Raw genomic sequence first — 15,253 nt, 5'->3', positions numbered from 1 at the left:
ATAAACTTTATTGAAAAGGAAAATATAAGACTATAAGATTGCCGCAATCATCTACTAATATTGATAACTCTCTCTAGTGTTCTACATCTTTGTCAACACATGTATGAGGTTTTGTAACACTTTTAAACGCTTATGGTATACATTTCAATTCGATGTTTCTAGTACTTTTATACTCTTTTAAATACTTCTTGGATGCTTTTCAATTCAATGTTATTTAGTACTAGAGATGTCAAAATGGGTTTTAACCCGTAAGCTAACCTGACTCACCACGGGTTCAAGTCGGGTTGGGTTGAGAAAAAATCATTTTTTTTTAAAAGTGGGTAGAACTAAGCCCTACTCACTTAACCCACATGTTAAACGAGTTCAAGTAGGGTTGAAGGTGGATTGACCCACTTAACCCACCAACATTTTCTTACAATTTTAAAAAAAGTTGTTATAATTATTTAGTACTTCTAATTATATAGGTTCACAATTTCATATTTTTAAATGCTAGAATATTGCTTAATAATATTTGAATAGTTTAAATGTTTAATTAATTTGTTTGTCATGTTATATACGTTGATACTTTAATCTTTAACTATCTAAACTATATGAAAACAAACACATATGGAAGTTACCCTTATACCCATATCTAATTTTTCGACATCTGTCCAATTTTTTTGTTTTTTTGTCATTCTTATTCTTTAACCCTTTTAACCTTTTTGCTTCCCTCTCATCTTTTAGGGTTTGTGGCTTACGAGGATAGCTTACGAATTTCAAAGTTTCTTCGTCTTCTCCTCCCTCCTAAACACCCTTCCTGCCTCTCCTCCATTTTTCGATTCCAATAAAAAAACGATTTAGTTGTTACAAAATTGGTTGATGTATGTTGCTTTCACTTTGGTTGATCGTGTTGGAATAATGAGGATGACGATAGGGACGGGCGCTGGCTCGGGATCATGCTACCATTTCTATTTGTGAGGATTGCGATCTTGATGTGCTGGCTCCAAACTTTCGTGTAAAAGGGTATGCTTTTTTTTTTTGTTAGTACCTGTTGTGTGTTCTAGAGTTTTTTAACGTTTCTTATTCTTCTTTTCCTCTATACTTTAACATTTACTTCTTCTATTGAAGAGTAGATCAAAGACTTTTGAAGACCCAAGACGAAGTTCTCAAGACAGAAGAATGAAAAATCATTATTAAGAGGTTTTATATGTAAAAAGGTTTGGTTTTTATTATTTTCCCATTTTTTTAAGTTTGATTTTATTAATTGTTCTGAGTTACTTATTTCTTCTGCTTGATCAAGTAAGATTTCTGAGTTGGCTTTCGTTTCTTTCTTTGAAAGTTGTCTCTGAAAAACCTTTACATATCATATTGTTCTGCTTGGATGTTTTATTTTAACAAAACAATCTTTAAACGGTTAGTATGTATAGTTTCATAACTTTGGTTATTTTTTTATCATTAAGGTTTTCATTTTACTAATAGATTTATGTTCTTTTATGTTTTACGAGTTCCTTATGTCATGGTTTTATTTTTGAAGAAATTAGGAAAATCGAAATCTAATGCAGAAAAATGAAAACGAAATCAAAATTGAAAGTAGGAGATGAAGTCAAAAGATAAAGAATGATAAGAAGTAGAGTGGCGAGATCGGAAGTAGAGAGAACAATATTACATTGAACTTCAAACATCGAGGGAGAATGGTGGAGACATTAAGGAATTAGTGGAGAAAGTATTCTTCTCCCTTGAAACTGCAACGATAAAAACGAGAAAATGTGTCTAACGAAAATTTTTAAAAATTATAAAAAAAAATTGAAGGAAATAAGGAGAAATTTAAATTTTAGTGGGATTTCTTTAAGAAACCCCTTATACTTAGCTAGAGTTTTAAAACCCTCTAGAGTTTTAAAACCCTATAGTAAATTTATATTTTATAAGATGTTATTATAACTCCAACTAAAAAACATTTGTTAAAATGTTATTTTTTAGTGATATTACCTCTAAATATCTTAAATATATTTTATAATATCTTAAAGTCATATCTTTTATATATATATATATATAAACTTAATTGATAAAAGATTATTTTAAAAGAAAGTCTCATAAGATATTTTTTATTTTTTATTCTTATTTAATTTAATTTAATTCCTTTATTAGCGTAATAATATTTTTCTTTGCAAATGCGAAAATTACTACGTGAAGTGTTTTGGATCCCACCCGCAAATTCAACTACACTTCCAAGGATCCCATTTCTATCTTCTGCAATTAGGGCGACGTGGTTCGCCCTAATCCCTTGGGGTACTTTTTTTCTCTCCTCCATTCTCAATTTCCCTTTGCATTTTCTTCTACTCTTACTACACGTAGTTAGCCACCAGTAGAAATTTAGTCAGGGGTATTTCTCGTGACCTCTTCCCGCCGTGAATTCATTCCCTCAAGTCCTAAACCCTCTCACTTCTTGCCCTAAACCCTCACCTCATCTTCCTCCAAACGGCGACGTCTTGCCTCAAACCCTTATCGCGTTTCATTCAAATCGTCTTAGTAGCTATCGCTTGCCCTCGGCATCGCCTTCGCCGCCCTCCCCCTGACAGCCTCTTTCCCCTCCCCTGACGGTCACATCGTCGTGTACGCCTCGTGGCCTTGTCTTCCTCACTGTCGGTTCCTCGCCGGCGTTTCCCGCCGCAAATTGACCTGTTTGGTATGTTGACATGCCTTTTCGTTTCCTTTGCTTTGTGTCCATGATTTCTCTTTTTCAATTTTTCGAGTTCCATCGTCAATTTGCGTTGCTGTGTATAAGATGTTCCTTTGGGTTTGTATGAAATTTTGATATTTCATTTTATGGAACGAGTAATGTCCATATGAAGTTTGTACACCACAAAAATATCCAGTTTGTGTATATTTTCCCCTTTTTATTTTGATTATGAATGCTCGGTATATTCCATTGAAGTTTCGTACTTTATTTGGTTAGAATAAATATTTTGATTATTAATGACCAGAGAATCCAGTAACAGTGAATTAGATACTTAATTGGTTTTGGTTTGGTCTCTTCATAATAAACGCTTAGACCACTCGGAATGAATTAAAACTAAGTTAAATAAATTTAACAAACTTATAATAAGATTATTAATCAATAACTTTCATATTTAATTAGTTTGCATATTTATGCTGTTTTTGTGTGAATTTTATCACTTTTTTGCTTTGATAATGGTTGGAACTGAACTAGAAGTCGAGCATTTCCAGATCTCCATTTAGCCTTTTAAGAACATTGTTTTTGGTACAGCGAATTGGATAAATGCCTTTTTGATTATAGAGTCTTTTAGTTCAAAATACACCAAAGCATATATGCTTACAGGCTAACTACAACAGGTCGTATTTTGGATATAGTAGGTTTCACTCCTCTATGGTTGAACTGATATTCAATTCAAATTGGCTGTGACTACAATAAGCTGATATTTTGGTTGACTAAGAAAGCATAGCTTTTACTCTTCTTTCAATTTCCATTAGATTCCATTTTGTTTATCCTTGTACACATTTTTTTTTTCTTTGGTTTCCTTTTTGATTTGTGGTATTGATGTTAATGCATATTTAATGACATGGTTACATATTTCCATCTTGTCAATTACGTGGCCAATATAACTTTTTGTGTTTATAATTCCTTTTATCTTTTAAGTCCTTGAATTATAAATCCATGATGGTAATAGACTGATAGAGACAGACATTACTTTAGGAAAGTCAATGATAATAGTGAATATCATCTGCAAAAGTAGGATCAATATTGAAGGTGAAGGATAATAACTCCTAAGCTCTGATATGTACTTAGAGTACATGACTCTATGGTTGACTTGATATTCACTTCAATTTGTCTGACTACAATAAGCTAATGTTTGGGTTGACTAAGAAAGCATTAGCTTTTGCTCTTTTTTCAATTTCCATTAGATTCCATTTTTCTAATCCTTATATAATTTGTTTTGCTTTGTTTCCCGTTTTGATCTGTGGTATTGATGTTAATGCACATTTAATGACATGGTTACATACTTCTATCTTGTCAATTAGTTGGCCAATATAACTTTTTGTATATATAATTCCTTTTATCTTTTAAGTCCTTGAATTATAAATCCATGATGGTATGGTAATAGACGGACATTACTTTAGGAAAGTCAATGATATTAGTGAATATCAAGTACAAAAGTAGGACAAATATTGAAGGTGAAGGATAATAACTTCTAAGCTGTGATAAGTACTTAGAGCACATGACTCCTTGGATACATGACTTGAGAAAATAAAGAAAAAGTGAATAGTATATGTTGAGAGCTTGAAACGGTCTCCCTAAGGTTTTCATTTTTATATACAACCGATCTTGTGTTACAATGGTGAGGAAGGGAAGACTATAAGATAAGTAATCCTAGGTACAATGAATACTAACACTCCCCAAAACAACTTCAGAAAAGGCTTACTTGGACTTTGACTTTTCACATATTGTGAAATGCAAGCTTTTGACCAATTGGGAGTTGTAGATGATTGTACTATGCTATTGCATTTCAACCTCAAATATTATTGATATTCCTCATAAAAGAACATGGGTTCAACAATCTCAAAATTGGAGACATTGACTGTTTTGTGAAGGAAGCCATGGAGAGGTGACAATTTTTTTCGGTGTGACCCATTCTTATACAATATGTACGATGAGGATGTTCTCTACCACATGTCCTCCTTTAATTCCCTGACCTGTTTTCCTTGTGCGGACGCCATGGCTATAGATTTAGTTGTAATCTTGCATCAGTAATTTAGAAAATAATATTAGGTTCTATGTGGATATGATTAATATGTAGTTTTTTTGCAGATTTAAATTGATGTATGTAACGTAAATGTCTACAAAACTTGCAATCTCTATTATTTTTGATCGATGTACTATAGATAATTAAATTTGCAAACTGGACCACTATTGATTTTTATCATATTAATTGTTATGTTATATCTAATGAATTTAAATCTGAATATTAGGTGGGTACATAAAGGAATCTTATACTTACAACTAGTATTTGCTATTTAGAGATTGATTGGTGGCCGATTATTTAATTTAATTTTATAATGAAGTTTTAATCTCTTTTGCCACAGGAGAGAAAAGCGTTTGTTTGGATATGGGTGGTGACGAGCACATGAATGAGGAGCTAGAGCTGAGGGATTCACTCGATAAGGAGAAGAAATTGGAAGATGAGTTGAAGTTGAATGTGGTCACTGAGGAAGTGAGGGGAGGAGTGCTTGCTGAGAATGGTTGTCTCTCTCTTGAAGATGGGAGTCCCAAGAGAAGCACTGAGATTGTTGGAACATGTATCCTTGTATGAAATTCTGTATTCAATGTTTGTTTTTAATTATTTGCCCCTTTTCAGGTTTTTCTAATTTGCTGCTTGACTACTGTTACAAACCCAAGATTCAGTGAGAAATAAAAATATATCATGATAGAATGAAAGGAAAATATGAAATTGTTGTCGAAAGATGCAGGAAAATATAGTGCAAGTACACTACTGTCCCATAGCAATGCTCCTACAGAGAAAATACATTCTCTCTCTCCCATAAAGAACTTGATTCTCCTCCTCCGTCCCCCCTTTCTCCTATATTGACCCCTTAGTACCATTTGTAACTAACTTTATCCTCTTTATTTTTCTCTGTGCCAGCTCAACATTCCCCCAGATTCCCTTCCTATTCTTTCTTCTGTGTACTTTCCAACCCCAAGGCCCATAAACTAATAGTTAGCCCAAATTTCTCCCTATTTTCTCCAGCCTATTTGGGACTGTAATGGAAATTGTTCAAAATCAGCCTTGTTCTCAAGGCTAAACTTAGGAAATTGATTCCTGATGATAAATTCCTCCTCTGAAGTCGCTTCCTTTTTCAAATTTGCCATCCATTGTATAAAAAACTGTTTATTAACTTCCTTGCCACTATTGATCATGACAATTACCATAGCTTTTTAAGGCAAAGAGAGATGAACTACAGGGTGTATTTTAGATGTCTCAGGTAGCTTTAAACAATAAGCAATTGCACCCACACATTCTAACACTTGGAAGTGACCATAATACAGGACAACAAGCTTGGCAATAATTTTTGAAACAACAAATTTTTGTTTGTGGTTGATGATTGAGAAACAATCAGCTATTTCAAATTGTTGTTCCCGTCTGTAGTTATTAGTTGGAACTCTCATTCTTGAGTATGGTACAAATGATATTTTAATTGTCTTGCATCTTCATCCCGATCAGTTAAGTCCCAATGTCCAACTTCTATCTTTACTTCACAGGGTAGAAAATGATTAATCACTCAGGTGGACTGGCCACAAACTACTTTGAGAGGTATAACCCTAAAAGATTCAATGGAATTAGTGTTGTACAAATATTTTGCCCAATGTAGCCTTTGGGCCCAAGAATGTGGTTGGTCAACAATAAAACATCAAAGGAATGTCCTGTGGCTTCCATTCTCAACCTTGGTTTGACCCTCTGACTTTGGGTGATAAGTGGAACTTATTTCGTCAATTATGTTCTTGTACCCTATGAATCATGACCTCCTCTCTTCTTGATCCCTGTGACTGCATCTCTCATTTGCAAGTTTCAAAAGCCAGCTTGTGACACTTGACCTTGTGCTGTTGCTGGATATACCTTTTATCTTACCTCCCCTGACCTCCCACTCTGCCATATGCAAAGCTGCCTTTACATTTTCTAATAGGGTGTGGTGTGCAGATAACTAGCTACTGAAGTGGTTTTAGGGATTTATGGTTTCTGAGGAATTGAGCCATGCAACCCAAACATTTTCATATGCTTTTTTCTTTCTCTATAATTTGGTTTGTTGGGCCTCACTTTGAGTCCAGTTTATCTTATTTTTTATGTAAAGCGTACTATACAGTATATTAAACCAACTAGAAAATTTCTAAGCAGTGGCCATAATGCTATACCACTACAATGTTTTTGGGTATGGCTGCCCATGTGCTGCTATCTGGAATGAAAAGCATTGGTTTACAACCATGGTCTTGTGAAATATCTTTGGCAATTGCTGTAATTCCCCTGATTGAAAAGAAATGGACTAAATTGCTTTAGTAAGCATAATAAAGCAGCCAAAAGGACAAACCCTGGACTGTTTTACACTCCCTTAACAAAATGTTTTTGAGCTAAGTGTCAAGATATGCTATACCCTTTTGTTTCGGACATTTCTTGTGTGCATAAGCTCTGGACGGTCTATTTTCTTTCTAGATATTGTACATGATATGTTTATATCTGACTGATGAATGTTATAGATCAGTTTTCATCCAGTTGTAATGCAATCCCTAATATAGTGTTTCCTTAATAAGATATGTTATAGCTGTATCAGGTGTTAAAAGGGCCCGGATTAATGTTGATGAACATGAACCGTCAGTTCATTTCACGTATACTTCCCTAACAAGGTTTGTACAAGTTGGTCAGAAAGATCACTAACACCCGTTCTGGTACATTATTTGTGTGCCCTAAGTGAAAACTAGTTTTATTTGTTATTTTTTGCTATTAAAACTTAAAATGTCCCAATCAAGCAGCTTGGGTTCATTGATTGAAATTTTGACTGGTTTTAACAATGGTTCAGGGGTAGTAGACAGAAGCTTCAGGAACTTTTACGACAATGGTCAGAATGGCATGCTAAACATGCTATGTCATCCAATGTAAGCCCATTATCTTCATCATGATCATGATGATTATTGTTATTATTATTTTGATTATTCCTAGTGAAATAAGATTTCCCTTAATGATAAATAAATGAGTAAATAGATGACAGAGGATAAAATATCATGAAAATAACAAAATAAAAGATGAACAAAAATTTGAAGTTAAGGATGTGAAATGAAGTTGGAGTCCATCTGCCCAATTATCATTGTGTAGATGTAGTCCACTAATTTTTCTCTTAAAAATCATAAAGTTGATTTAGATTCTGGTGTTTCCAATTTCAAACCAAGTCTTTGAAGTTTATTTTTGAGGTTTAGACAATAGTTTTGGCATTTTGAGGGGCTATGTGTGAATCTTTGTCTTTTGATATAAAAGCCCTTTTTAAAATTATTTTCGCCTAAAAATCTTTATCTTTTGATGATGATTACAACATATGGGGTGGAACAATGCGTTAGACTTGTTAGAATAGGCATTAAAGGAAGTAGTTGAATTAGGAAAATGCTATATGTTGTACCTATGAGCCTTACATAGGGCCCCTAAAAGGTCATCCATAATAAACAGACATAGGGTCCTATAATGTCGTGGAGCACTAAGTTTTAAGAGATCTTGGCACATGCCCTACAATGCTGTGTCATTGGTACGAGCTGCACTCCAAACTAATGCACATGTCTGATGGGAACTAAAAATAGGGTTGAGTAAGGTGTAAAAAGTGAATTTAATGACACTATAAAGTTGAGCATCAATCTTAAACCATAACCTGATTGCATAAGCTCAAGTGGAATAGTTAGACTTGTCCATCTTTTTAATACTAACAATATGGTTAGAAAAGATTGGAGAATTTGTTCTAGAGGTTGACTAGAGGTTGATATGGTGTTGGAAGACTTTCTTTTTTTGGAAAGCTGGAGAAAAAAAAAAGAAAAAAACCTAAGGAGCGGACATCGAAATAGTGAAAGCAAACTTTGATGAAAGGTTTTGCAAAAGGAATCCTCTGGAGATAGTGTGTATACTGGGCCAACAGGGTTTTGAAAAACCGCCTGTTTCTGAGACATCACAAGTGTTTTATTTATATTGAGGAAAAAGAATCAATACAATAGATAGAGGATATTTGATATCCTCTAAAATCAAAGATATGGTATGGGAATAAATAAAAAAGTTTCTAAATAATACATATATAATCTAGATATTCCTAATTATATAAGATTGACTCCTTATTTCTATAATTATAACAATATTCTTGATTATAAAGGATCAACTCCTTATAACATTTACACCTGGCTATATAACCTTGGAGTTCAATAAAATATTATACCAAATGCCCTATAGACACCATAGGTGATCTAATAAAGATCTAACAGAATCTTACACATTTGGTATATTGCCAAGGAAATTGGTGGAATTGTGCTATTAACAAATTCAGTCTTTTTTTTTTTCTTTTATAGTCTTCTAAAGAATGATAAAGCTGGCATTGTCTTTCTGTTCAGGATGAAAGCGAAGTATTGGAATCTGGTGAGGAGACATTTTTTCCTGCTCTCCATGTTGGGCTTGAAAAGACATCTGCTGTGGTGAGTTTCCCTACTCTGTTACGAGAATCTGTAAAACTTCAGGTTGTGAAATTTTCACTTTCACTTCTAGGAAACTTTTCTAAAGTAGTTTCAAGGGTTAGCATTGCTGGAACTATTCTTGGTTTCTTTAAATTCTGTCATTGTTTTAATGTGGTCAGTCCTCAAATACAGGTTTTAGTTTTGGTTCTCAAATGCAATCATGTGCAGTTGGTGTAGTAATTGAGATAGGCTTACAACAATTATTGCAGTATGAAGTCTGCATTCGCTACATTTTGTAATAATTGCATTATCCTTTACATTTTTTTTCTTCAAGTGTTATATTTGCTACATCCTTTTTATCTGTAATTATGTCATTCAGCTGTTTTTCCCTATAAGTGCCTTAGCTGCTGCATTGTTACTAGAATAGGATGGTTGTGGTTGTGATTGTGGAAACCTGTCTGAGTCGTAGTTATTCCCTTTGTCACTATAATTGTAGGAATAATAGGTATATGCTGTATTAGCTATTATGTACAAGAAAACTACTAGAAACACACTAACAGTTTAGTTGAAATTTATTGGAAATCAGTTTTTGTGGGTCCCTCTTATTTAATGAGTCCCTATCCCACTCATGTTTTTGTAGTTTTCAATAATTTTACTCATAATAGTATGGTATTAATACTTCTCTAGTGTACTTTTTGTTTCGTTTTGAGGTTATTTATCTTGCAACATGAAAAGGGAAATATTATTTTAACATACCAGATATTATTCTTTTCCATTTCTTTAACAGTCATTCTGGATGGAGAACCAAACAAGAAATGATAAAAACACGGATTTCATTCCGTTAGCTGACCATTCTGTGCCTCTATATGACCGTGGATATACTTTGGGATTGACTTCAGCTGATGGTTCAAGTAATGTGGATGGGTATATACTGTTGCTTTATATTAGTTAAAGATGAATCTGTTGGTCCACTTAGTTTAAAATTTGTAGATAGTTCATGTGATCATACAATGTTTGAAATATAGTATTGTTGAAATATGATGTTTTTTATTTCATATTTTTCTTGTTTGTGAACCCTACCTTAGGGTAGGGTTTTAAGCAAGTGCCTTGCCTCTTGTTTGTATCCTATAAATACATCAATAAAAGGCTAACAATGTAAGTTGAATACACTGTATTTTTCCCATCTCATTTATCTAAGTAGTATTATGGGGATGTGATAGGTTGGGTCAGGACAGGTTTGGAATTGTGTATAAGAGGAGGGATAAGAAGAATAACTGAATATGACAGTTACAACCTCCTCTAGCTGTTTCTTTTCTTTTCATGTAACTGACTGTTATAAATAGTCAGGGGTTGGGAGGAAAAAGGTTGTTGGGTGTATTCTAGGAAAATAGGAGTTGGTGGAGAGTGAGGACCCCTCGGAAGTCCCTTAAGTGTTGTTCTTCCTGTTTCTACCACATTGGCAGAAACAGTGTTGTTTGTAATGAAGATTTACCAAGTATTGTCTTGGTGTTATTCTGTAATACTAGTTGTACCTAGTTTAGTGGAAGTATCTATCTAATTCAGCCCGACATGGGCTTGACCTAATTTGGCCTGATGTGGGCCTTACCTTATTTGGCCTAATGTGGGCCTACCTTGATTTGGCCTTACTTGTCTTGACTTTGACCAAGGCCAACTCAATTCAAACTGGGCTGAGGCAATTTAGCCTGCAGTTGACTGGTGCTAATTTGGCTAGAGGTGGGCCCACAATGACTCAACCCAACATGGAGCCAAGCCAACTCTACTTGACTTTGACCTAGCTTAACTTGGCCTGATGTGGGTTTGACCTAACTGACTTGGACTTGACTCCTAACATGGGTGTAGCCTGATGAACTTGACATGGTTCTGGCCAAGTCTAGCTTGACTTAGGCCCAGCCTGACCTGACCGATCCTACCTTGGGTCTTGTTCAACCTAAGCTTTCATAACTTGAGTTGATCTAGATCCACCTTGATTTTGGATTTACAAATTCCAAAAAATTATCCAATTGAAATTCAATAAATGGATTGGATTTAAAATCCAAATATGGATTGGATTTGAGATAAATCCATTGAAATAGACTTGAAGTGATATGGATTTGCCTACCTGCCATCTTGAGGTAACATTTGTTTTGTATGCATATTGTGTGTTCTTGTGGTAGGTTATTAGTTCAAGGGGAAATGTTCATTTGCTTATTTGAGTGTGCTCTTCAACTGTGCCTCTGCTATTTATATATCAATTAAATGTACTACTACTTTCTGTCATAGTGACGTAAGCTTTTGCTTTTTTAAATGTTCTAGTGGCTTAGAGATTATTGATGATCCTGCTCGGTGTTTCAATTGTGGTTCTTATAACCATTCTTTGAGAGAGTGTCAGAGGCCTCGTGACAACACTGCTGTCAATAATGCTCGCAAACAACACAAGTCCCGACGGAATCAGAATTCTTCCTCCCGGAATCCAACTCGTTATTATCAGAATTCTCCTGCTGGAAAGTATGATGGTTTGAGCCCAGGTGTTCTGGATGATGCAACACGTCAACTTTTGGGCTTGGGGGTAAGTTTTGAAAATGCTGTTTTGATGTTTTTATTAAAACACATTTCCAACCGTATGCTGTTGTGATGTTATTGTATGCCTTTGTACCTGAAATAAGTTTTATCAGAAATGTTGGGTAAAGTTCAACTAATGAAAGATAAAAAAGGCAACAAGGCTGTCTAATGTTCAGCATATTAGACAGTCAATCCCTTAAACAGCAAATAAATTGTTATGTGATGAACACAACCTGCCGATGTCATGGAAAGGTTAAGAAGCAAATGTGGATCCTTCAAGAAACAATTGTTATGCCCCCGCTAAATGCTGCAGAAACTAACTTTAAAAGCCACAAGACAAAAGAACTGGAAATAATATAAAAAGTAAAAGATAATACAGTTTTTTGTTGGTTCGAATGGGGTCAATCAATATTTGAAAATCAATCCAATTTAGTCCAAAAGAACTGTGTGATTTTATTTATGAAGTTACCGTACAGCTAAGATATTTATGAAATTACTTTCCCAATTTATTTTTCTCTATAATATTAACTAAAAGATGTCGTATTTTTTAATATTTTTATAAATTTATTATTTTGGATTTAGTGTATCTGTCCTTTCTATAATACCTTTTTTCTTCTAAAGCATGTAGTAATTTGCTTATGAAATGTGATACGATTATATTTATTTTGTTTTATTGTTTAATATGTGGCTCCTTAAAATTATTATAATAATGAAAACACTTATCAAATCTACAGTAGATTGGGTTGCAACTTATTTGGTTATGTTTTACAAGATTGGACGGGATTTTGAATTTTGAACCAATCAAATGCTGCAAAACCTGAATTGAAAAGCGAAAATCAAACTGAAAATAATATGAAAGAAAAGGATAACCAATTTTCGTATGTTGGGTTGATTTGGGACAATGTAAATTTGAAAATCTGTGAACGCACCTAAAAATTTAGTCATGCAAAGTAGAAATATACTTAACTTCTCAATTGCACTATATCCTGGTAGAAAAATATAACACATGCCAGGAAGCTACCAGCCATCATGATGAATTCGTTAGAAGATAATTCCGACTCTCAATGTACCCCATTAAGTGAAAATTTAAGTACTTGTAATACATAGTGTTATACTGTAGGAAATACAGACACATTGAACTGAAAATTTGTTTGAGACAAGACATGTGCTTTATCTATATTGATAAAATTGGAATCAATGTAATAAGTGGAGGAGATTTGACATTGTCAAATAATAAATTTACACGAGAATAAATTTCCATGTTGTTAATAATGCATATGTAATCTAGGTATTTATTATTATAAAGAATCTGGATCTTATTTCTATAATGATGACATATGTGATGTTGGGAAATTGGTTTTGTTTGATTTGACTACTGCGTGACACTTTTAGATTTACACAAGAAACCCTTCTTTTAGCAATCAAGATATCCCTTAAAACATCGACTATATGGTTTTCTTTTCGTTTTTATGTAGTGTGTACACTGTCTTTTAACTAAACATGGTGCCGATTGAACTATACCAACATACCCAACCTCTAAGTTGTTAAGTAGCTATTTATCTTGAAGAAAAATATTGGAATAAAACTTGCTTTGAATGTGAGATGTAATTGACAATCTGCATGTTCAACCGGTTTCTAAGATAAATTCATAACCTAAGAAGTGGCACGATGACATAAGTGGGCTGTATAGTGGTAGTTTGAAGATTGCAAGCCTTTGATACTAATGCTGGAATATAACAATGCCATACATTATAGGGATTTTTTAGATGTGTCAGAATTGTCAGTCAGCCTTTATGAAATGTATTAATATTAAGATTGTGTTATGCAGGAGCTTGATCCACCTCCATGGCTTAACAGAATGCGAGAAATAGGATACCCACCTGGATATCTTGGTAAAAAGCATTTCTTTTTCATCTCAATTTATTGTTTTCTTCCACAATACTCTGGCTTTGGTCCACCCAAATGATCATTGTGTGTTCTAATGGTTTATATACGTCGAATTTAAGTTTAAATTTAATGCTACGTTTCTGTTGCTATTTACTGTACTGGATATCCTTTTTTCCTTTTAATCTTGCCTGAGTTGGTGTATTAAATTAACTTTATAACCTTTATTTAAATTAACTTTATAACCTTTATTTAAATTTAGATGTGGACGATGAGGATCAGCCTTCAGGCATTATGATATACACCGACAGGGAGATTGCGGATCAGGAGGATGGGGAAATTATGGAAGTTGAATCTGATTCTTCAAAACCAAAAAGGAGGATGACTGTCAAATTTCCAGGAATAAATGCTCCCATTCCAGATAATGCTGATGAGAGATTATGGGGCTCTGGGAATGAACCCTCAAGTTCAGATATTTCAAGAAACTTGTTGGCACCGCACAGATCGAATTATAGTTCTGATTATGGCAGCCGAGGACATCATCGGGAGAATAGATTGGGTGGGGATCTTAGTGATGATGGTCCACCAGGTGACCCAGGTCATAGTTCATCCAAGTTTAGTTTTCATCCTAGGTTTAGTGGCCATGATGGTACAAGAAGTCCTTCATCGTCAAGATCGCTATCTGACTGGAGTAGAAGTCCTTTACATGATGAAGAACCCCCAAGGCCTTTTTCTTTCCATTCTCTTCATTATTCCCCTTCAGAGAGAGATTATGGTAGACCATGGAACTCCAACTATGAAAGCATAAATGACAGGGACCGTGATCTTTCTTCTCGATTTAAGGACAGGTCAGACGAACGCCACCATCGTAGTTGGTGGTGAGAATGACATTAATAGGATCTCACCACATTTCTGTTATTCAGACGCTTACATTATTTTACCCTCACCCCATTAGGAACTGCTGTTATGGAAAGTTGGCAGATTTAACCATTTTTCTTCTGTAGCTGTATTTGTACTCTCCTGTGTTATTTAGTGAATGTATACTTTTTTTTATTTAATATATTATGCTGTATGTATTTATAATTATAATTATAGTTATATTAAATTATATTATCTATTAGAGTGTGGAAATTTATAGTCTTATATAATATATGCTTTGTATAATATATAATGAAGTAGTTATATAGGTAAATTATAATTCTGTGTAATTTTGTTAAAATTATACTTTTATAACTGTCATAATTTATAAAAAGCATAAATTAAATTTCAATTTTAAAAAAAGATGTTTATAATTTAAATTGTGTTTAGACATAACTTGTAACATATCTTGTCATTATTTAATTTTTTATTTATGTAATACTCCATTTAATTTAATATACGAAATTAAAGGAAGCGTCACAATAGATAACTTAAAAGCGCAGTCCTGGAGTTCAAAACCCAACTCCTTAAAAACCTAGGCACACTACGATGCCCAAAAAGAACTGATTAACGAGTTTACAAGGAAAAGTAGGTTAATCAAAGAACAAATAAGTACATGGGTCTTAGTCCTAAAGAGAAGCCCACTAAAGAAACTAAAACCAACCCAGGTAGATTACGTCGCGAAACCATCACCTTCCTGTTGTTCGGGGGTGT

The 15,253-nt window shown here is 33.9% G+C and overlaps 1 protein-coding gene across 2 annotated transcripts; it reads left to right on the top strand.

Annotated features, from left to right (window-relative positions):
- Positions 1-2,147: 2,147 nt before the first annotated feature.
- LOC114187982 (uncharacterized) lies at positions 2,148-14,681 on the top strand. Of its 2 annotated transcripts, none has more exons than XM_085674731.1 (9): positions 2,148-2,265; positions 5,080-5,292; positions 7,306-7,387; positions 7,561-7,636; positions 9,119-9,199; positions 9,966-10,102; positions 11,492-11,744; positions 13,566-13,629; positions 13,884-14,681. In XM_085674731.1, exons 1-9 carry the CDS (start codon positions 2,148-2,150, stop codon positions 14,501-14,503), a joined length of 1,644 nt encoding a protein of 547 aa, XP_085530857.1. In that variant the 3' UTR covers positions 14,504-14,681. The 2 variants fall into 2 exon arrangements, with proteins under 2 accessions (XP_085530857.1, XP_027932248.2); XM_028076447.2 differs by lacking the exon at positions 2,148-2,265 and adding an exon at positions 2,342-2,662.
- Positions 14,682-15,253: the final 572 nt, after the last annotated feature.

The sequence above is a fragment of the Vigna unguiculata genome, chromosome 6 (genome assembly GCF_037176805.1).
Source record: "Vigna unguiculata cultivar grain cowpea cultivar isolate G323 ecotype 2 chromosome 6, ASM3717680v1, whole genome shotgun sequence".
NCBI lineage: Eukaryota > Viridiplantae > Streptophyta > Magnoliopsida > Fabales > Fabaceae > Vigna > Vigna unguiculata.
The sequence above is the reverse complement of the archived record's forward strand: the minus strand, read 5'-3'. Positions and strand labels throughout refer to the sequence as shown.